At 41.5% G+C, this 23,848-nt stretch overlaps 1 protein-coding gene and 1 long non-coding RNA gene across 5 annotated transcripts in view; one reads left to right on the forward strand and one right to left on the reverse strand.

Annotated features, from left to right (window-relative positions):
- ULK2 (unc-51 like autophagy activating kinase 2) overlaps positions 1 to 23,848 on the forward strand; it is an 85,256-nt gene that overhangs the window by 48,294 nt on the left and 13,114 nt on the right. For 2 of the 4 annotated variants that reach the window (XM_043583249.1, XM_043583252.1), the window contains exons 14-20: positions 567 to 627; positions 7,446 to 7,583; positions 11,082 to 11,227; positions 13,148 to 13,228; positions 15,036 to 15,322; positions 16,712 to 16,899; positions 17,305 to 17,408. In XM_043583249.1, coding sequence (XP_043439184.1) covers positions 567 to 627; positions 7,446 to 7,583; positions 11,082 to 11,227; positions 13,148 to 13,228; positions 15,036 to 15,322; positions 16,712 to 16,899; positions 17,305 to 17,408 — 1,005 coding nt within the window. The remainder of the gene's footprint in view (positions 1 to 566; positions 628 to 7,445; positions 7,584 to 11,081; positions 11,228 to 13,147; positions 13,229 to 15,035; positions 15,323 to 16,711; positions 16,900 to 17,304; positions 17,409 to 23,848) is intronic. The other 2 variants (XM_043583250.1, XM_043583251.1) reach the window with 2 other exon arrangements.
- On the reverse strand, positions 20,597 to 21,053 carry LOC122485014. The gene is made up of 2 exons (XR_006297765.1): positions 20,952 to 21,053; positions 20,597 to 20,714 (listed from the first exon to the last, which is right to left on the reverse strand). It is a non-coding gene; the product is annotated as an uncharacterized LOC122485014 (long non-coding RNA).

The following is a 23,848-nucleotide window of genomic DNA, read 5'->3' on the forward strand; positions in this document are numbered from 1 at the left end:
CAACAACCATTCAGGACACAGGAGTGTTTGTTACGCAGGAGGATGGGGGTGCTCCAACACTGGTTTGAACTAGACTTTGTTTGCAGTCCGTTGTGCTAGAATGTGACATGTGTGTTCTGGAAATTACCACAGTCTGAAAAAATTGCTCAGTAAAAACTGCCGAGTTTATGGGCAAATTGGAATTGGAGGCATAATACTCCAGACATTGGTGAGTGACATATTAAAAAGAACACGATTGAAACGTTAGCACAGTTTTCCCGTGCGTGTTAGATGGTGGAGAAGTACATAACACTGAAATAAATATGACACTTTACCTCGTAAAGACCGGATTGTTTCTAGAAACGGGCGTTGAAGAGCTGCGGGCTGTGCATTCAGCTGGGTGCAGCGTCTTCAGTGTTTCTCCTCGCGGTTTTTACCTGCTTTTACTCATGGAGGAAACTGCAACATAAGCAAGTGGTCAGTTTGTGTCGTGCTCGGATTTTTCCCAATGATCATGTTGGAACAAGTTACGTCTTGTGAGCAGATGGTCGAGCAGAACTGACTGTGTTTTCCTCTCTCTCCTTTAGATGACATGGCAATGGGAGCTGCTGGCAAGCGTGCTTCAAACGAGTTCTTGGTGTGTGGAGGGTATGTTTACGTATATTAAATGAAAAGATTGCTCTCATTTTGAATTTTGTGAGGAAAGTTAGGGGACTTTGACTGTGTTCCTGATTCTTAAAATTTAGTTTCACAATGTGTCGTTTTTTGTAAACAAAGTTTAAATTGGGGCAAAACACATGAAATCTGTCATCTTGGCCACGTTTAAGCTTACAGTTTAGTAGCGTTAAGTATATTCACGATGTGGTGCAACCACTCTCCAGAACTTTTTCGTCTTGCAAAAGTCAAACCCAATACTCATTATGTAACAGCCTTCCCCATTTCTCCCATGCCTAGGCACTGGTAACTACCATTCTGCTTTCTGTTTCTATGGATGTGACTATTTTATATACCTCAAAAAAGTAGGATATACAACACGTGTCTTTTTGTGACTGGCTTCATTCAGTCATCGTAATATCCTCAAGGTTCATCCGTGTCATAGCGTGTGTCAGAATTTCCTTTTTAAGGCTGAATCATATTCCATTCTACACACATACCATATTTTCTTTATCCATTCTTCTTTCAATGGACAATTGTGTTTCTTCTACCCCTTGGCTATTGTGAATACTTCTGCTATAAATGTGAATGTGCAGGTACCCGTCTGAGACCCTGCTTTCAGTTGTGTTGGATATATACGCAACAGTGGGGTTGCTGGATTCATATCATATTAGAAGTGTTTGTGGAGCTGCCATACTGTTTTCCTCCGTGGTTGTACCATTTTACGTTCCTACCAACAGTGTACAAGGGTTCTGGTTTCTCTACATCTTCAGTAGCACTTGTTACTTCTTTTTTTGGGTGTGAGGTAATAGCTCATTGTGGTTTTGATTTGCAATTCTGTTAATGATTAGTGGTTTTGAGTGTCTTTTCATATACTTGTTGGCCATTTGTATGTCATTGGTTGTTGAGTGGTAGGAGTTCTTTATATATTTTGGATATTAACCCTTTATCAGATATATGATTTACAGATATTTTCTCCCATTCCAAAGATTGTTTTTCCAGTCCTTTGAGCATAGAAGTTTTAGAATTTTATGTAGTCTCATTTGTCTATTTTGTGTGTGTGTGTGTGTGTGTGTGTGTGTGTGTGTGTGTGTGTTTGGTGTCATATTCAAGAAATCATTGCCTAATCCAATGTCATGAAGCTTTTCTCCTATGTTTTCTTCTAGGAGTTATTGTATTGTATTTTACAGACCAAGCAGGAGAGAAGGGGGGGGCGGGGGGGGGGGCGGAGAGAGACTCTTAAGCAGGCTCCGTGCTCAGTGTGGATCCCAACATGGGGCTCGATCCCACAACCCTGGGATTGTGACCTTCGCCGAAATTAAGAGTCAGATGCTCAACTGACTGAGCCACCCAGGTGCCCCACTGAATGTATTAGTTCTAAAGGCTTTTTGTGTGTGAAATCTTTAGGATGTTCTACATTTAAATTCATGTTTCCATGAACAAAAATAATATTACTTTTTCCATTCAAATTTGAATACCTTATATTTCTTTTTTTTGTGCCTAATCGCTCTGGCTAAGAGTTGAATAGAAATGATGAGAGCAGGCATCCTTGTCTTGTTCCTGATCATAGAGAAAAGGCTTTCAGTCTTTAACCATTGAGTATGATGTTAATTGTGGGCTTTTTATATATGGCATTTATTATGTTGAGGTAATTTTTTTCAATTCCTAGTTTGTTGAATGCTTTTTTAAAAATTGTTTTTATTTAGAGAGAGAGAGCACACAAGCTGGGGAGAGGAGCAGAGGGAGGGAGAGAGAGAGAATCTTAAGCAGGCTCCACATTTAGCACGGAGCCCAGTGAGGGGCTCAATCTTAGGACCCTGGGATCATGACCTGAGCTGGAAGAGTCAGATACTCGACCAGCTGAGCCCCCCAGGCACCCCTGTTGAATGCATTTTATCATGAAAGGATGTTGGGATTTTGTCAAATGCTTTTTCTGCATAAATTGAGATAGTCCTGTGGTTTTGGTCCTTTCTATTGATGTAGGTGTGTTATAAATCACATTTGGTCATGGTTTATGATCCTTTTAATGTGTTGTTGAATTTGGTTTGCTAATATTTTGTTAAGGATTTTTGCATCAAATTTCATAGGGGAAATTGTGCTGTAGTTTTTTGTTTTTGTAGTATCTACGTGTGGTTTGGTTTTAGGATAATGCTGAACTCATGGAATGAGTTTGGGAGTATTTGCTCCTCTTTAATATTTTGGAAGAGTTTGAGATGTTGATGTTTCTTTCTTTCTTTCTTTCTTTCTTTCTTTCTTTCTTTCTTTCTTTCTTTCATTTACTTAATTTTTGAGAGAGAGACTGAATGAAAGTGTGGGAGGGGCAGAGAGAAGGAGACACAGAATCCGAAGCAGGCTCCAGGCTCTGAGCTGTCAGCACAGAGCCCCATGGGGGGCTCGAACTCACAAACCATGAGATCATGACCTGAGCCGAAGTCCAACGTTTAACCAGCTGAGCCACCCATGCACCCCTGATGTTAATTCTTTAAATGTTGGGTAGAATTCACCAGTGAAAGTCTTAGGCTTTTTTTGGTGTTGGAAGGTTTTTGATTACTGATCAAGTCTCCTTAGTTATGGGTCTGTTCAGATTTTCTCGTTCTTTATCATCCAGTCTTGGTAGCCTGTGTGTGTGTAGAAATTTATACATTTCTTCAGGTTATCCAGCTTGTTGACAAGTATTTTGCAATTTCTTAAGATTTGTTTTGTGACCTAATGTGTGGCCTATCTTGGAGAGCGTTTCGTGTATACCTGAGAAGAACGAATGTTCTTCTGTTGGTGGGAGGAATGCTCGGTGTGTGTCTACAATATCCAGTTGGTCTAGAGTGTTGTTCAAGCCCTGGTTCTTCATTGATCTTTTATCTGGTTGTTCTATCCATTATTGAAAGTGGGGGTACAGCTATTATTATGGAATTATCTATTTCTCCCTTCAGTTCTGTCAGTATTTGCTTGATCTATTTGGGAGAGCTGATGTTTGGTGCATAAATATTTATAATTGTTATATTTTTCTGGTTAAGTGACTCTTTAATCATTATACATTATGTCCTTTTTTGTATCTTGTAACAGTGTTTGACTGAAAGTCTTTTTTTCTGATATTATAGCTGTGCCTGCTCTCTTCTGGTTCCATTTGCATGGGATATTCTTTCACTTTCAGCCTAATAGGGGAAGATAGATTACTGTCATTTTGTTACTTTTATGTATGTCTTGAGGCTTTTTGGTCCCTCATTTCCTCTCTTGCTACCTTTCTTTGTGTTTTGTTGACCTTGTTGTAGTGACATGCTTCAGTTCACATTTCCTATCGTGTGTATTCTATAGATATATTCTTTGTGATTACTATTGGGACTACATGAAATATCCTAACAGTTACAACAATCTCATTTAACTGATAACTTCAATTGCCTGCAAAAACTCTACTCCTGGGGCGCCTGGGTGACTCCGTTCATTAAGTGTCCGACTTCAGCTCAGGTCATGATCCCACAGTTTGTGAGTTCGAGCCCTGCATCAGGCTCTGTGCTGACAGCTCGAAGCCTGGACCCTGCTTCGGATTCTGTGTCTCCCTCTCTCTCTGCCCCTCCCCTGCTCTCTCTCTCTCTCTCTCTCTCTCTCTCACACACACACTCTCTCTCTCTCTCTCAAAAATAAATAAACATTAAAAAAATATTTTAAAAAACCCTCCTAATGGAGAGTATGGGAGTACACTACCCCCATTTATGTTATTGATGTCACAAATGGCATCTTTATATGTTCCTTTTTCTTGTAAATTTTTTAAATGTTTTTGAGAGAGAGAGAGAGCACGAGTAGGGGAGGGGCAGAGAGGAAGACAGAATATGAAGCAGACTCCAGGCTCTGAGCTGTCAGCGCAGAGCCGGATGTGGGGCTCAAACCCACAATCTGTGAGATCATGAGCTGAGCCAAAGTCAGACGTTTAGTCAACTGAGCCACTCAGGCACCCCATGTGTTTCTAATAATATCATAGATTTATGGGCTTTGGGGTACTTGTGTCTCTTACATGGTATATAAGAATTGGGACATGCTGATCTTAAACGAGAGGGGGAAATAGTGATAGCAGGACTACATAATGGCTCTGAAAGCTTCTCTTCTGTCATCGGTCTGTTTCCCTCTGGTTTGAGAACAGCATGTCCTAACTGGGAGCTGTTCTTTCAACCTACCTCCCGGGATTTGTGGCAGGAGTGCCCACACCAGGGAGTATAGAAATGGGTCCAGAGAGAGGTAGTGAGTATTTTGGAAACAAAAAACAAAAAAAACACTCTACTATAAGATATTAAGTGCAGGTGAAAACAGAAATTACTAAAAATACATTGAAATTATGCTGTATGCAAAAATAAAATGGTTTGATGCAGGTACAAGACATATTGTTTGTGAAGTCGTTAAAACTTTGCACCTCCGTATCCCAAACTGTCATCTCATATGCCAGTCTATGCAATGTTGGTAGTAGTAGGTCTCATTCTTCCTCGGAGCCTCACTTTTGTTGAAAGTAGTTTGAAATGTTTAACCTAAGTCTTTCCGGGAAAATTTCTGACTCCTGGATAAAAATGGCTCATTTCCGTAAAATAAAAGTGTATTGTATTTTGGGCAGCCTGCTTAGTCTTTCTAGTATTCCATGCAGGTCAAACGGGACTTTGCACATAGAGAGTCCTCTGAACTGCTTTACTTAGTGGGGGTGGGGAGGCTGTGCTGGAGACTCAGGGCATGCATAGACCTTCCCTCTCCTCATCCTGGGCTTAGGGAGTCAAGTAATGGTTAAATATTGATATTAATATAAAGCTAGACAGAAATTTGGCTTCAGTGGTCTTAGCTAGCTGGTGCTCTGGGGATTTCTCCTGGGAAGACTTTGTAGACTGAGCAGGTCTGCTTGAAGGTTCTGTCCAGAGACTGTCAGAGACCACATTTCCAGAACACCTGTCATGGCTGCTTATCTCCTCATATGCTGGGAGAGGATTGCTTAGGATTCCCTGAGAGAGGTGCTTTGAATTATGTATGAAGTTGCTCAATTTATATCATAGGGTACTCTTACTCAGCTTCTAATTTCCCTTTGGTGAAAAGATATTAGAACTTGACGATGTATATGTTAAAAGAAATTCCCAGATGTACTTGCTTCACTAAGTCTTTACTAACTCATTGAATTGAGACAGTAGGAATGAACATTTGTTCATTCACATTCTGATCTTTGATGGCCGTGCTGGCTATTGTCTTACTGAGGAACTTAGGCTCCCAGGCCTGTGCGAGCTCTGGGTTGCAGGCACCACAGTTGGTTAATGAAGTCTTGTAAACCTGTTTAGTTTCCGCTAGTAGAAGTTTTTGGTTTTGTTTTGTTTCATTTTCAGGTTGTAGGTAAACTTCACAATCAGATATATAGATATTAAAAACACACATTATTGTATTTAAAAGATACTTAACATTACGCTTGACACTAATGTATGTGTCAGCTGTACTTCAATATGGATGGATGGATGGATGGATGGATGGATGGATGGATGGATGGATAAATGAATACATGACAATGAGAATTATCTAAATGGAAAAATAGAGTGAGCTTATAGACAAAAAGCTAGAAACAACAGTCCTGACTGTAGCGTGGTTCACACTAAAGGTTTAGTTTTCTTGCAAGATGAGAAGTCAAAATAAATAGCTGTTGTCTTCGTTTCTTTGGCTCAAGGAAGTTGTCTCCAATTCTTTTGGCCTGTTGTTCATAGTTCAAAGGGAGTTGCTGAAGCTCCGGCAAGCATACCCACAGTCCAGGAAGGAGGAAGGAGGAAGGAGGAAGAGTGGATCGAAGACTTCCACTTACATCTCATTGACCAGGAAAGATATATGACTACTCATGGCTGCAAAGGAGTCTGGGATGTGTCATAATTTCACTGAGCAAATTGCCATCTTCCATAAAATTTGAGTTCTGCTAGTCAGAAAGAGTGGGTGAATGGATATTGGAGAAAGCAACTAACATCTCTATTAGAGATGAGATTTTATTTAAATATGAAATGCTCTAATATTTCAAAAGCTCTAAAGTGACACTTTAGATGAATATCATATTGTTTGTTAGATAAGTATACAGTCTCTTGATATCTGTCATATTGTAATTTGAGAACAAGTATTAGATTCATGTGGTTTTTTTGGACTTATAGGAGGACAGAAAAATGAAATAAATCGTCTTTTAAGGCCCGGTATTGTCCCTGATGTGTCAAGACAGGTTGCAAATTGAATTGAAAGTCATCCAAGGACATCCTGTTTCTGAATTTATGAAAATCAAGGGGAGAGGCTGTTACAGAAACCCAGTACTAACACCTCACCATGTGGGCCTCAGATCAATAATGTGCTTTGAGAGTTGCACAGTGTTGTTTGCAATCTTTTTAAAAGTCAGAAGTTCTTTGGGAATGCTTACCGCATTCATAACTTTTGTAAACATTCCTGTCATCTTTGCTCATGAACTTCCTGTTCTTTTACCCAGCATATTTTCCTAGAAATATTTTTTTTCTCTCACATAATAATGAATAGCAGAATGTGAGCAGATGAAACTGAGTTTTGCCAACCTACGGACTTTTCCTATTGTCGTAGAGGAATGTTTTTCCAGTTTTTGTTAGAATTCTTCGTCCTCAATAAGCATCTGAATGTCTGGAGAGTCTTTTAAATGACTAATGTGATTTTCTGTGCCTTATTTTTTGAGATGATCATTTTTTATTCACATAGAAGCGATCGTTTGGCCCCTTCTAGAATCTTCTCTAAATATCACCAATGTGTCAAATGAAAGAAAAACAGGCTTACTTGGATTTCTTGCCTTTTTCAATAAATTACGGTTGCAGGCAGTGCCAGCCTACCGTGTCCCCTCACAGTGAGACAGCACCAATTCCGGTCCCTACTCAGATAAGGAATTATCAGCGCATAGAGCAGAATCTTACATCTACTGCCAGCTCTGGCACAAATCTGCACGGTTCTCCAAGGTAAGCTAGCGTTCTCTTTTCTTCCTTTTCTTTTAAAAAATGTGTTGTTATTATTCAAAGATCTGTTACTTTCCGGGGCACCTGGCCGGCTCAACTGGTGGAGCATGTGACTCTTGATCCGGGGGTTTTAAGTTCAAGCCCCACGTTGGGTGTCAAGATTACTTAAAATTAAAATCTTTAAAAAAAAAAAAAACATTGTATCCTTAGAAATAGGAAAGAGACTGCATCCATAAATTGGTACAAAATGTTTTTGAAAATAATCAAAATCAAAAAGACCTCTTGGATGTTATAAAATATAACTGAAATAGATAAAAATAAATGTTGGAAGACAAAGTTGAGGCCGTATCTGAAATAGGTGAATCAAATAAAGAAAGTGGAAACTATGAATAAAATATATTCTTCAGGGGTGCCTGGGTGGCTCAGTTGCTTAAATATCTCTTTCTCTCTCTCTCTCTTTTTTTTTTTTTTTTTAATTTTTTTTCAACGTTTTTATTTATTTTTGGGACAGAGAGAGACAGAACATGAACAGGGGAGGGGCAGAGAGAGAAGGAGACACAGAATCAGAAGCAGGCTCCAGGCTCTGAGCCATCAGCCCAGAGCCTGACGCGGGGCTCGAACTCCCGGACCGCGAGATCGTGACCTGGCTGAAGTCGGACGCTTAACCGACTGCGCCACCCAGGCGCCCCGTCTCTCTCTTTTTTTTTAATGTTTGTTTATTTTTGAGAGAGGGCAAACGTGAGCCTGGTGGGGCAGAGAGAGACAGACAGAGGATCTGAAGTGGGCTCTGTGCTGACAGTGGTGAGCCTGATGCAGGGCTCGGACTCAGGAGCCACCAGATCATGACCTGAGCCAAAGTCGCATGCTCAACCACCTGAGCCACCCAGGAACCCCCAGGTGTCTGTCTCTTGATCTCAGTTCAGATCTTGATCTCAGGGTCATGAGTTCAAGCCCCACACTGGGCTCCACACTGGGCGTGGAGCTTACTTAAAAACAAAAAAAAAGAAAAAATCTTCAAGTGTTAATTAATGTAGACATTCCAGAAAGAACAAGTAAAATGGTGAAGAAGAAAATTTCCAGGAAATAATCAAGAGAAATTTTTCCAGGATTGGAGAACACAAGATTTTAGGTTAAAAGGGCCCACCTAGTGTAGAGCTCAGTGAGTGGAAGAAGATTCATAGGATGTAAACTGAGAAAACTTCTACAAAGAGCATTTTGGCAGTATCTGTGAAGATTATTAACGGATGTATCTTTTGAACCCAGCACTCGATGACTTCTGGCAATTTATTCTATGGATATACAGTCCTTGCCTGTGTATGAAATTACATATACACAGGTCGTTAATTGTTACAATAGCAAAGGATGAGAAGTAAGCCAAGTTCCCACCAGTAAGTGACTGCTGTAAGGTCCACCTGTGACAACAGAGCACCTTCCATAAAAAGAGGAAGGAAGCTCTCTGTGCACTAAGGTAGAAACATTTCCAAGGTATTTTATAAAATGAAAAAAGCAAAGTGGTAACAGGATTAGCAGTGGTTTTCAAAGTGTGGTTCATGTGTGGCTCCCTTCCAGAAGGTCCATGAGGTCAAACCTGTTTTCATAATGATACTGGGACATCGTTTGCTTTCTCTCACTGTGTGGACATGCACTGATAGTGCAAAAGCAGTGACGTGCAAATTGCTGGTGCCTTAAAATGCATCACGGTGGTGGCACCCAACCACACTGTGAGTTTTTGTATATTTTGCCACCGGCACTGTGGTACCAAGGAATGTCTTTAATGAAGCCTGCAAAGTTATTATTTCTCTTTGGAAATCGCCACCTCGAGTGGCATGTGGGCATAAAGCACTGATGCAGCAGATTGGAGGAGTTCTCTTAAGGAGAAGCTCTCATGTGATTCAGTTGCAAGCTGAACCATAGCCCCTTTTTCATGGAACGCCGTGTTTTCGTGAAAGAGCAACTGACAAACTCCAGCTGTGGGCGTCTGGCCGCTCATGAGCCAAGTCTGCCACCACCTAGAAAATAAGTATCGTGAAATGTGAGCTCTTGAGCAAAAATTAAGAGTTTTTGAAAACTCTTGATTCACTGCTGTGATCTTGACAGCTTCTGCTATGCCTTGACAGCCACTTCTGTTAAGGTTTGTGGTGATATTTTGGTATGAATGTGACTTTTTGATACCCTGTGATGTGGTCGACATTTGGAATACCAACCAACATTTTTCAAGTGACCGAATGTTTAAAAACCATGCATAGATAAAATACCCAGTCCAGGGGCTCCTGGGTGGCTTAGTTGGTTGAGCGTCCAACTTCAGCTCAGGTCATGATCTCGTGGTTCGTGAGTTCGAGCTCCGTGTCGGGCTCAAAAGAACGAGATCCAGTCCAAGTACAAGGGACTTTGCAAAAGATTAGAGTCTAATGTAATGGAGTACAAGATTTCATTGAAGTAGTTTCAGATTCTACATTGCAGCTAATCTTTTTTAAATGTCCATTTGCTGAGTTTTGGTATATTATCAAAGATGAGCATCACAATTATTTGAAAAGGCTACCAAAATATTCTTTCTTTTTTTGAGGAGGAAGGCTGTATAAGGCTGTATTTTCTTCATGTACATCCCCCCATATGTACTGTGTTACATAAAAGATTGAATGCAAAAACCAGTATGAGAATCCAACTGTCTTCTGTTGAGCCAGACATAAGAGATCTGAAAAAATGTAGAACAATGCCATGCTTCTCGTGAATGTATTTTATTTGGAAGATATAATTAATTTTCATAATCTTAGGTTACATGCAATAAGTTTGTTACTTTTAATGAATTACTAGTTACAAAATTTTTTCAGTTTTAACTTCTCATACAGTAAATATCAATAGGCATAAGTTGAATGAACAAAAACTCTGGGATATTCAGTAATTTTTAGGAGTATAAAGGGAACCTCAAACCAAAAAAAATTGAAAATAGTTAAATCAAGATGGAAGTAAGATTTTATTTTCAGTCTGTTTGCTTGTGTGTAAATTAAGGAATTCTGGAAGGATATGTTAGAAACTGGAAATGATGGTAACCTTTGGAGTAGGATTGAGGAAATGTTGAGAATCAGGCAGACAGGGTACAGGATGGGAGGGAGACTTCACGCCATGTAATTTTATACATTTTACATTTGTTCCATGTGACCATACCATATATTTTAAAAAATTCTGGGTAGCTCGGTTGGTTAAGCGTCTGACTCTTGGTTCCGGCTCAGGTCATGATCTCACGGTTTCATGAGTCCGAGCCCCACGTCGGGCTCTGTGCTGACGGCGTGGAACCTGCTTGGGACTCTCTCTCTGCCCCTCCCCCACTTGCTCTGTCTCCGTCTCTCTCAACAAAATTAAACTTTTAAAAAAGAAAATTCTATTCCATGGCAGGTTGTCAGGAAGTTTTAGAAAGAAAAAAAAAAAACAAAAACAAAAACAAACAAGACAGAAATAGAGTCCTAGAACCTGCCAGAGAGGGAACAATTTTATTTTTCTTTTCAGATCTGCAGCGGTACGAAGGTCTAACACCAGCCCTATGGGCTTCCTCCGGCTGGGATCCTGCTCCCCGGCACCAGCAGACACAGTGCAGACAGTTGGACGGAGACTCTCCACTGGGTCTTCCAGACCTTATTCACCTTCCCCTTTGGGTAAGGAGAGCAAAGCTGTTGTTTTCAACTTTTTTTATTCGCTGTGACAAATCTGACGTGACGCTCTTTATGTCAGTCGTGACGGTGGCTCGCGACGACAGTGACTCTCAGCTGATGGGGAGCCATATCCTTCCCCCAGCTCCACCCTACACCTGGCCCCCGCCTGAGCATCTCTGTGTAAATTCGTTAGGACCGCTACTGGAAATGTAATAATAAATGAGCCTTATGGATAAAAAGTCTCTCCATTGGGCTTGGGCTGTAAACACACAACATCAGAAACCCTAGAGGAAAGTACATGAAAGGCCTACCCACTCAGCACTCCGATTTACGAGGATTAGAAGACAATAGTGTACCTTGCGTGCTGGCTCGTGTTCTCCAGAGGCCTCCCAGCTCTGGGAGGAAGATGGTAGCGGCTTCGTCACGGATCTTTCCACCTCTCGTGGAAACCGTACGCAGGGCAAGGGGAACGCTAGAACAAGCAGGGACGCAGCAGCAGCAACAAACCAAAAAGCGAACCTTAAACCACAGTTTCGGTGGAATCGAGAGAGAAAGTGCTCCAACTTCAGGATATAAGCAAGAGAGGCCAAAGCCGCTGAGGTGGCAGAGTGCGTGAGAGACCTCACCGGTGTGGTGGGGAGGGGCAGGGGATGCAGAGAGGGCCCGGCAGCAGGTCTTAGGGCCTCATGGTGCAGATCCCAAACTTGCCCCCCCCCCCACCCCCGCAAGGTATATGAATGTATTTATGTATTTTTTACTTCTAAAAGAAGAGGGCCCCACCCTCAGGCAAAACTGCTGGAGTAAGAGTGAGGGCACGCGAGGAAATTTCAGGAGGAGGCGGAGTGAGAAGGATGGAAGTGGTGCCCAGGAGCCCTGATTCAAAAAAACACAAAACCATAATGATAATGTTTTTGAAAATTTACTTCTCCACCTCACCTGCAATGGTTTTGAGGCTGTTTCTTAGCTGAAAAATCTTCCCCGAACAAAATCCTGGCCCTCCTTCACCCCCTCAGCAGCGCTTGGGACACTTCAGGGTCTCCGGAGACAAGGTCCAAGCCTTATGCCTGCACTCAAGGAAAAGGCCCTTCCTCGGGACCTAAGCGTCGCCTGCCCGCGTAGTTACCGAGTCAGTGCCTTTTTGTTTTTATAGACCCATGTCTCCTGTCTGCTTAAACTCCCTGGGCCTTCTCAGCGCTTCCTCCTGTTAGTTTGGGTTCTCAGAGGTAGATGCAGAGAAGGTAGCTGCAGGAACGTGCCAGAGTGACTTGGGAGACGCCTGTGATGGATCTGGGGTCGGGGGGCAGCAGGAATCTGGGGGAGCCCCCTCAGATCACCTTGCAGGTCTGACTCCTGGGAGGGGGAGAGGAAGCTAGGAGGCGTGGGCGGGGGCGTCTTGACTAGCGTGAGCTCTCGGAACCTTTTAGCCAGGCCCAAGGGGCGTCCCCAAACACTGCATTGTCCAGCTTCCCTGACCTGCTGGAATGACCTGAATTAGTGCCTCGCCCACATGCGGTTGGTCACTGTCTGGGAGCAGCCCTGGGGAACTGGCCTTGTCAGGAGCCTCAGGGATGGGGTGGGTGCAGAGGGACAGCAGCTGGGCTGTGAGTCAGCTGTGCCCCCTGCGGCTCCACCCGCCTCAAACACGGCAAGCTCTTGGTACTTCTCTGTCTTAACTGACCTACCTGTTAACAGGCTTTAATTTGTTTACGTGGCTTCCTTTCCTGGTGATCTTGTTTCAAGGCAGAGTATAGCGTGCCCAGCACCCAGCACATGGGTCGCTCAGTAAGTGTCAGCAGAAATAAATCTCTGCCTAATCAAATTTTGTGAACTATGATGTACTGTGCAATTTGTGCATGTGTTACCTGTTTCCGTCCTTCGTTGGTTTTGAATCATTTTTGCTTTTCCCCACTTCCCCGTTCACAGTTGGTACCATTCCTGAGCAATTTAGTCAGTGCTGCTGTGGGCATCCTCAGGGTCATGAATCCAGGAGTAGAAACTCATCAGGTAGGAAATATATTTGGTGTACTAATAATTTTAATCCTGTTGTAAGTGGATTTGTGTTATGTTTCTCTAGTCTTATCAAAAGAATAGAACTGGCATGAAATATTTTATCTGTTATCCTACTGTTTAGAATCTTGGTCTAATATGTTTTAGCGTATCATCCAATCCACAAAGTATTTCTCTTTGGGTAGATGATTCTTTTATGAAAGTAAGTCTTGGAAGTTAAGTAACTGAGCTAAATTTTGGTCATTGTCACAAAGATCATGAAAATCAATCTAGAAAATGACATTTCATTGTTTTGATTACTATTCTAGATAAGAGCTACCTGAGATAAACAGGAAATAGAGATGTTTATTTGCTTTATTATATAATATGTATATGCCTGAAAAGATGTGTGTAAATCACACTTTTGTAAGTCAAGTTTTATTGTATGTGCATTTGAAGAGTTGGCCAATTAAAGGAATCCTGTGGTACTTAGAATATCACTCTTTTCTTAGTTCTTCATATTTTATGTTTCCCTAAAAATAAGTCTTAGGTAACTTTCTCCAAATCATAACATTTTACTGTTAATTTTATTTACTTGTGTGTATATACGTGTACATACGTACACATGGGTATGTATGCGTGCACATACACACACACATACACACGGCAGTGCCCAGTTCTGAAAGATAAAATCCCAGATTTAGGAAGAGAGTAAGCTAGGAGTGGGCAGCAGTAGCAAAAGCTCTAATTTTTGGGGGGGAAGATGATGGTTATGGGTCACCAAGGAGATTTATAGATCCTTGGCATTATTGGTGGTAGTGTGGCTTGCAAGAAGCTCCGAAGAATTTGTAACTGAAGCTCCAGGCTTACGGAGTAGACCTTAAATTGGCCACAACAAGGTTTGTGTGGGGAATTCTCTTGCTGCTGCCAACTGTTTACCATATCAAAGCCCTATTTCGGGGCACCTGGGCGGCTCAGTGGCTCTTGATTTCAGCTCAGGTCATGATCTCATGGTTCGTGGGATCGAGCCCCACATCAGGCTCTATTCTGACAGCCTGGAGCCTGCTTGACATTCTCTCTCTTCTCTCTCTCTGCCCCTCCCCTGCTCATGCTCATATGTGTGTGCTCACTCTCTCAAAGAAAACCCCAAAAAGATCCTCTTGATATGGTGTGCTCTTGATATGGTGTGCCCTTAAGAGGCAAGGATCTGTGGACAAGTGTTTTCTTTGTAGAGAATATGGACTCTTTAGGTTATAAGTGAATTTCACTAATGAAACTGATAAAAAATGAATTATCCATAAAAAAGTGAATTATCCTAGAAAACGGTATTATCTAATTTTATATATATATATATATCTCCCCATATCTAAAGGGTTATTCTGGGTTGCTTTGAAAGGTTTCTTTTAGCTGCTACGTGAGAAAAGAGAATAATTACATGGGTATCCCCAAAGTATATATTCATATAAAGAGTAGGAATCATTTTGTTCAATGTAGGTTTTTGTAGTTTTAATTAACTTTAACAATTTATGATATAGTTCTCTTTTGTGCTAGTCAGACTATACATTAATCTGAGTTATTTGCTAGCTGCTGATAAAAACAGCCAACATACCCATCATCAACTTCTATCTCCTGAGAATCCCAATGACTGTGGGCTTGTTACTGTTTTGTAAAAGATGCTTGAAAATAGTCTCTTGCCAAATAAACAGTTTTTTAAATAGCTCCTGAAAAATATGACATTTGTTAGAATTCTCACTTTAAGAATTGTCTTCTTAACCGTTAAGTTTTGCCCCACACTTTGGGTGAACATTGGCTGCGTTCTTGGCAGGTTCTCCAGTGCCACAGGCCCAGTCACCACAGTCTCTCCTGTTGGGTGCTAGATTGCAGAGCGCCCCTACCCTCACTGACATCTACCAGAACAAGCAGAAACTCAGAAAGCAGCACTCGGACCCTGTGTGCCCATCCCACGCTGGGGTTGGGTACAGCTACTCACCTCAGCCCAGTCGGCCTGGTGGCCTTGGAACCTCTCCCACCAAGCACATGGGGTCCTCTCCTCGGAGTTCAGACTGGCTCTTTAAAACTCCTTTACCAACAATCATTGGCTCTCCTACTAAGGTATGTTTGTTAAACTCTTTTGTCAGTGTTAGGACTTTGTTAAATTAGCGTTTGTTAAATGGAGCATCGAGTGCCGGATGTTGAGCCAAGGTTCAGCAGTAGACCACAAGAGAAATTGAAATAGAGAATTCCATTCCTCTGTCTTGGCACACGTACCTGGCATGCCTCGAGAGGCCACACGGGGACGTCAAGGCAGGTGCAGACGGAGAGAGACAGGACCTGGGGCACATGCCTTTATTAGGGTTCATGGATCGAGTTCTTTGGGGTTCCTGAGCTAAATTGGTCAATTAAAACCAAAAGAATGAGATTCTGGTAAGCTCCACAGGAGTCTTACCTATGGGACATATAAGGGGAAAGCCTGGGGGAGACTTTTGACGACCAGGGCTGTCGGAGGAGTCCTATCCAGAACTTACATTTCCTTGTGACTGTGCAAACCGCTGTCTAGGTCACAAGCTTACATGAGGGGCTCAAGGTCATTTAAGGTCCTGCAGGCCATATGGCCACACAAATTGAATGCAGAGGCAGCAATACTGTGGAGTAGCCCAGCTGAACTCTTGACAGTAGGTCATGAGCTAGTGTATAGTATAGTTAAGTACAGTAGTCCTTACCCCCAGGGGATATGTTCCAAGACCCTCAGTGGACAGCTGAAACCACAGACAGTACTAAACCCTATATGTACTGTTTTTTTCTTATGTACACATACTTACGATAAAGTTAAATTTATAAATTAGGCACAATAAGAGATTAATAATAGCTAATAACAAAAGGGAACAGTTACATATGCTGTAATAAGAGTTATATGAATGTGATATTTCTCTCTCTCTCTCTCTCTCTCTCTCTCTCTCTCTCTCTCTCTCTGTCTGTGTCTCAGAATACCATACTGTGGTCACTACAGTGGGATGTGATGATGTGAGATGATAAAATGCCTGTGTGTTGAGATGAAGTGGGGTCAGTGATATAGGTGTTATGATGCAGTGTTAGGCTACTGCTGACCTTCTGATGATACCTCAGAAGGAGGATCATCTATTCCAGACCAAGGTTGACCGTGGGAAACGAAACCACGGATAGGGAGACTCTTGTACACTAGGGAAAAGATTCGTGGTGAAAACAGTTACAATTTAATGAACACTTGGCTGGGTGCCAGGCACAGTCTTAGTTTAGGCACAGTCTAAAGCCACTTTACTTCCTGAATGCTTTATACACATGATCCTACTTAATCCCAGAGAAAGGAAATTGAGGCTACAGGGTATGAACCAACTGTCCAGGAGTGGAAGAGCCAGTGTGTGAACCTGGGTCTGACTTGTGCTTCTGAGCGCTGCACCGCGCAGCCTGACAACTCTGAATGCTGCCCGCATGGTAGTAACTCGCTTCCACATGTTTCTTCCTCAGACCACAGCTCCTTTCAAAATACCTAAAACACAAGCGTCTTCCAACCTGCTAGCCTTGGTTACTCGTCACGGGCCTTCTGAAGGGCAGTCTAAAGATGGGAGTGACCCACGGGAATGCTCTCATTGTCTCTTAGTACAAGGAAGTGAGAGGCAGAAGTCTGAGCAGCAGAACAAGGCAGTGTTTGGCAGGTAAAAGACAGCATTTCCTTCCAGCCTTTGATATGAAAACTGTAATGGTACATATATTTCTGGTATAAAGACAACCAGACCAAATTGGGTTAGTAGCTGGTTTATGCCACACGGTTAATAATATGAACTGTGTACCCTTAGAATCTCTGAAAACCTACAGGTGCTTCCTGCAACTGTGAATACAGAGCTCTCACTGAATTTCCTGAATGTTCTATCTCTGCTTTTTGTTTATTTCAGTTATTGAAGTTCATCTCTGCCTTGAATTGTTTGGTATCTATTTTTTGTCTCCTTCTTCTCTGACTTCCCGTTAACCCTTTTGTGGCTTGGCTTAAATCCCCCTTATTATTTAAATGTCTGGATTTTTAAAGTATACTTTTCCGTTATTAACGCCATTCTTCTTTTTAGGTCTGTCAGTACTGGGAAATTATCAGATCAACAAGTAAAGATACCTTTAGGTGGACATCAGGGCAGCACGGACAGCTTAAATACAGAACGACCAATGGATATAGGTAAGACAAATGTGGTTTCTTTTTAGGCAGGTAATTTGTGAGTGCATGCGTTGGTTTCCTATAATTGCTGCCACAGATTACCACAAGCGTGTAGCTTAAAACAACATAAATGTGTTATCGTACATTTCTGGAGGTCAGAGGTCTGCAGTGGGTCTTACTGGGCTAAAATCAGTGTGTTGACAAGGCTGCATTTCTTCCGGAGGCTCTAGGGGGGAATGCATGTCCTTGCCTTTTCCAGCATCTAGAGACTGCCCTCAGTCCTTGTTTGGATCCCTTCCCATTGGGGACCAGTCTAGACTCTGACCTTCTGCCTCCCTATTCTACCTTTAAAGGATGCTTGTGATTACATTGGACCCACTGGATAATCCAGGATAATCCCTTTATTCTAAGGCCAGCCGATTAGCAATTTCGGTTCTATCTGCAACTTTAATTACCCTTTGCCATTTAACGTAGCCTACTTACGGTTTCCAGGCATTAGAACATGGCCATCTTTGGCTGTGTGGGAGGGCAAGAGAAAGTAATGATTTCACCTGTCTGCTTCTGTTGACTCTTCATGAACCTACTGACCCAGATTTCTTCACCCACTCCTGTCATTTCATCTTCTTTCTCAGCACAACAAGATAGGGGCTCGTTAGGTATCTTGACGATCAACAGCTAGGAGTCAGAAGGAATTCTGGCCCAAGATTGGGTTATGTTGGTAGGATAATACTGGCCAAAGGGAGCTTAAATACACATATGCTCTTGAGCATTTCTTCTACTGTGAGTAGATCCTATAAAAAACGTAGGTCACTGAGATCCCCTGGCCTTTTCATAGTTGTTTCAGGGACTGTTGTGTCCACAGACTCACCTCTAGATTACTTGGACTGCTTGTCAAAAAAATAAAAACAAAGGGCAGGTTGCAGACCATAACCCAGACTTTTTAATCACATTTTCTGGGAATGGATTCTAGGATTCTGTATTTTTAATGAGCTCCCCACGTGATTATTATATACACTTAAATTTGAGAATCACTGTTGTAATCTCTTTGTTCTGGTTTTCTCTAGAATTTTTTTATTGACTCTCCCATTAGGAGAAGGAAATATTTCCAAAGAAGGAAATATCTGGATCATCAGATATCTGATTGAACATGGTTTCTAATCCAAAGAGAATGCTCCACTCTTTTCTTGCTTGCATGGTTTCTGAAGAGAAGTCCGATGTAATTCTTACCCTTGTTCCTCTATAGGTGAGGTGTTTTTTCTTTGGCTTCTTTCAAGATTTTTTGCTTTGTCTTGATTCTCTGTAGTTTGAATATGATAGGTCTAGGTATAATTTTTTTGGTACTCATCTTGGTGTTCTCTGAGCTTCCTGGGATCTGTGGTTTGGTCTGTCATTACTACTTCATATATTTCTTCTATTCCTTTCCCTTTTTCTTCCCCTCTGATATTCCCATCATGTATATGTTATACTTTTGTAGTTGTCCTACAGTTCTTGAATATTCTGTTTTTGTTTTTGTGTTCATTCTTCTTTGTATTTGCTTTCCAATTTTGGAAGTTCATGTTGACATATCTTTAAGCTAACTGATTCTCTCCTCAGCCATGTCCATCTACTGATGAGCTCATCAAATGCATTATTCATTTCTGTTTTGATGATTTTGATGTATAATGTGTCCTTTTGATTCTTTTGTAGAGTTTCCATCTCTCTGCTTATATTATCCATCTATTCTTACATGTTGTTTGCTTTTTCCATTAGAGTCCTTAGCATATTAATCACAGTTATTTTAAACTTCTAATCTGATAATTCCAATCTGCTATTTGTGAGTCTGGTTCTGATGGTTACCCTGTCTCATCAAACTAGTTTTACCTTTTAGCTTCTCTTTTAGTTTTTTTGTGTGTGAAAGCCTGACATGATATATTGGATAAAAGGAATTGAGTTAAATAGTATGAGGTTTTTCGTTTTTCTGGCTAGGAGTTAGTCTATGCTTAGTTTTTCCTGTACCTGTAGGTGTCAGGCTAAACTTTTCTCTGTTGTTTTTGAGTTTCCCTAGATACCCTTCCTTAAATAACATCCGACCCTTGGCTAACTATATATTTTCTCCTAAGAGTTTTATATCTTAGCTCTTACATTTAGATCTGTGATCTGCTCTGACCTATTTCTTGTGGATGATGTGATGTAGGAGTCCAACTTCATTCTTTTGTGTGTGGATATTCAGTGGTTCCTGCACTATTTATTGAAAACATTATTCTCTCTTCCATTGAATTGTTTTGCCAGCCTTGTAAAAAATCTATTGACTATAAATGCGTTTATTTCTGGACTCTTAATTCTATTATATCAATCTATATGTCTGTTATTATGCTGGTACCATACTGCCTTGATTACTATAGCTTTATAGTAACCAAGGAAATGTGAGTCCTCCCCCTTTGTTCTTTTCCAAGATTGTTTTGGTTATCCTGGGTCCTTGAGTTTCCAATATGAATATTAGCATCACCTGCTAAGATGAAATTTTTCCCTTGATTCACATGCTTTAACATATGAAAATCAATTAAGGTAATACATAACACTCAATATGCTAGGAATAGAAGTGAGTTTACTCACCTGATAAACCCACAACTAACATCATACTTAATGGTGAAAGATTGAATGCTTTTCCCCCAAGATCAGGAACAAGACAAAGATATTTGCTGTCATCACTTCCATTTTACATCACATCAGTGGCTTTTGCCAGGGCAACTTGGCAAAAATGACTACGACAATACAACAAACAAACAAAACACCCAGCTTGGAAAGGAAGAAATAAAATGACCTCTATTCACAGATGGCGTGATCCTGTATATAGAAAATCCCAAGTAATCCACTAAAAAACTATTTGAACTAATAAATAAATTCGGTAGCATGACAGGGTATAAGATCAATATCCAAAAATCCACTGTATTTCTTAGACACTGGCAAGAAACAATCTGAAAATGACATTAAAAAAACAATTCTATGTAAGATACCATCAGAAATAAAACACTTAGGGGGCGCCTGGGTGGCTCAGTTGGTTGAGAGTCCGACTTCAGCTCAGGTCACAATCTCACAGTTGGTGGGTTCGAGCCCCGCATCAGGCTCTGTGCTGACTGCTTGCTCAGAGCCTGGAGCCTGCTTCGGATTCTGTGTCTCCTCCTCTCTCTGCCCCTCCCCTGCTCACGCTTTGTCTCACTCTGTTTCTCAAAAATAAATAAATGCAAAAAAAAAAATTTTTTTTTTAAATACTTAGAAATAAATTTAATAAAAGGATAAAACTTTTATTCTGAAAGTTACAAAGCACTGATAAAATAAATTAAAGAAGACCTAGGGGCGCCTGGGTGGCGCAGTCGGTTGAGCGTCCGACTTCAGCCAGGTCACGATCTTGCGGTCCGTGAGTTCGAGCCCCGCGTCGGGCTCTGGGCTGATGGCTCAGAGCCTGGAGCCTGTTTCCGATTCTGTGTCTCCCTCTCTCTCTGCCCCTCCCCCGTTCATGCTCTGTCTCTCTCTGTCCCAAAAATAAATAAACGTTGAAAAAAAAAATTTTTTTTAAATAAAGAAGACCTAAATATGGAAAGAAACCCATGTTTATAGATCAGAAGACTTACTATTGTTAACTCCCCAATTGATCTATAGATTGAATGAAACCCCTGTATGTGACAGGTCATTTTTCTCTTGCTGCTCCCAAAGTTGTCTCCTCGTCTTCAGTTTTTGCTGTTTTACTCTGATGTATCTGGGTGTGGATTTCTTTGACTTTATCTTACTTTGAGTCTGTTGAGCTTCTTGGATATACAGATTAATGTTTTTCTTCAAACCTGAGAAATTTTCAGCCACCATTTACTTGGATTTTTTTTTTTTTTTTTTTTTTTTGTCTCTCCTCTCCTCCTGGTGCTTCCATCATGCATATGATACACACTAGGCATAGGTACCCATAATGGTGTCTCATAGCTCTTTGAGATTCTTTTCTCTTTTCTCCTGATGCTTCAGATTGCACAGTCTCTGTAGGTTTATCTTCAAGCTGATGGATTTTTTTCTTCTGCCAATTCAGATCTGCTGTTGAACCCCTGTAGTGAATTTTTAATTTCACTTATTCTTTTTAACTCCTGAATTTGCATTTGGGGTTTTTCTTAATAATTTCTCTGTGTATTCCTATTCTTTATTTAAGGAGACATTAATGTCATACTTTAAATTTTTTTTCTTAGGGCGTGTGTGGCTCAGTTGGTTAAGCGTCCGACTCTTGATTTTGGCTCAGGTCATGATCTCACAGTCATGAGATCAAGCCCTGCATTGGGCCCTGTGCTGGGTATGGAGCCTGCTTAAGATTCTCAATCTCTGTCATCCTCTGCCCCTCCCCAGCTTGCACATGCTCTCTCTCAAAAACATTTTTTTTCTTGAGTATAGTTGACATACAATGTTACATTAGTTTTGGATATACAACATAGCAATTCAACATCTCTATACATTGTGCTCTGGTCACCATAAGTGTAACTACCATCGGTCACCATAAATGCTATTACAATATCATTGACTCTCTTCCTTATGCTACCTCTTATTCCCATGACTTACTCATTCCGTAACTGGAAGCCTGTATCTCCCTTTCCCCTTCACCCATTTTGCCTTTCCCCCTATCCTTCCCCTCTGGCAACCATCAGTTTGTTCTTTGTATTTGTAGGTCTGATTCTTCCTTTTTGTTTATTCGTTTTGTTTTTCGGGTTCCACATATGAATAAAATCATTTGGTGTTGTCTTTCTCTGTCTGACTTGTTTCATTTAGGCAAAATACCCTCCAGGTACATCCATGTTGTCACAGATGGCAAGATGCCAATCCTTTTTTATGGATGCATAGCATTCCACTGTATAGATAACATACACACACACACACACACACACACACAACACACCATTTTCTTTATCTAGCCATCTGTTGATGGACACTTATGTTGCTTCCATATCTTTGCTATTATAAATAATGCTACAATAAACATAGGGGTGCATATATCTTTTTGGTTTAAAAAAATTTTTTTAAATATTTATTTTTGAGAGAGAGAGTGAGCATGGACAGGGGAGGGGCAGAGAGAGAGGGAGACAGAGAATCTGAAGCAGTTTCCGCACGGTCAGCACAGAGCCCCATGTGGGGCTCCATCGCACGAACTGTGAGGTCATGACCTGAGCCAAAGTTGGACACTCAACTAAGCCACCCAGGTGGCCCACATAAATCTTTTTGAATGAGTGTTTTCATTTTGCTTGGGAAAATACCTAGGAGTGGAATTATTGGACCATAGGGTAATTCTATTTTTAATTTTTTGAGGAATCTTCATACTGTTTTCCACAGTGGCTGCACCAGTTGACATTTCCACCAGCAGTGCGTGAGGGTGCCTTTTTCTCCACGTCTTCACTAACACTTGTTATTTCTTGCATTTTTTTTTTTATTTTAGCCATTCTGACAAGTGTAAAGTTTTCCTTTACTTTTTAAAGTATGGTTTCCTTTAGTTATTTGAAGATGTTTAAAAGTGCTCCTTTGAAGTCGGCTAATTTTGACATTTGAGCCCTCTCAAGGGCAGTTTCTGTTTGTTTTTCTTCATGTGTGTGGTCACTCTTTTTTTAAAAAAATTGTTTCTTTTTTTTTTTTTTAATTTTTTTTTTCAACGTTTATTTATTTTTGGGACAGAGAGAGACAGAGCATGAACGGAGAAGGGGCAGAGAGAGAGGGAGACACAGAATCGGAAACAGGCTCCAGGGTCTGAGCCATCAGCCCAGAGCCCAACGCGGGGCTCGAACTCCCGGACTGTGAGATCGTGACCTGGCTGAAGTCGGACGCTTAACCGACTGCGCCACCCAGGCGCCCCCAAAAAATTGTTTCTTAATGTTTGTTTATTTTTGAGAGACAGATAGAGTACGAGTGGGGGAGGGACAGAGAGAGAGAGGGAGTGGGAGACAGAACCCGAAGCAGGCTCCAGGCTCCGAGCTGTCAGCATAGAGTTCAACCAACGTGGGGCTCAAACCCACAAACCGCAAGATCATGACCTGAGCCAAAGTCGGACGCCCAACCAACTGAGCTTCCCAGGCGCCCTATGTGTGGTCACTCTTTACTGTTTATTTGCACATACCGCATTTTTATTGTTGAAAACCAGACATTTTATATAATAGTTCTGTAGCAGTTCTGAATTCTGACTCCTCCAGTCCCTTACCCTTTGGCTTGTTGTTTTGGGCTTAATGTGTTTAGTCTTGTCTGGACTCTTCCCGTGAAGTCTGTAGGCCTGGTAGTGTGAACCCTCTGGTGTCGGTCTTCGGAGAGCAAGCTTTGGCCACGTGTACACTTGCCCTGGGACGACGGTGGCTGTGACAGGGCTCTCTTCCACTCTTTCTTCGGTCTCTCAGGCTCTCCCTCTGTCGGTACCACAGCCAACTGGTGGGCCCTGCGGCTTGCCCTCCGAGGGCTCGATTTTTGACAAATCGTGTTGG

This window comes from Prionailurus bengalensis, chromosome E1 (assembly GCF_016509475.1).
Source record: "Prionailurus bengalensis isolate Pbe53 chromosome E1, Fcat_Pben_1.1_paternal_pri, whole genome shotgun sequence".
Taxonomy (NCBI): Eukaryota; Metazoa; Chordata; class Mammalia; order Carnivora; family Felidae; genus Prionailurus; species Prionailurus bengalensis.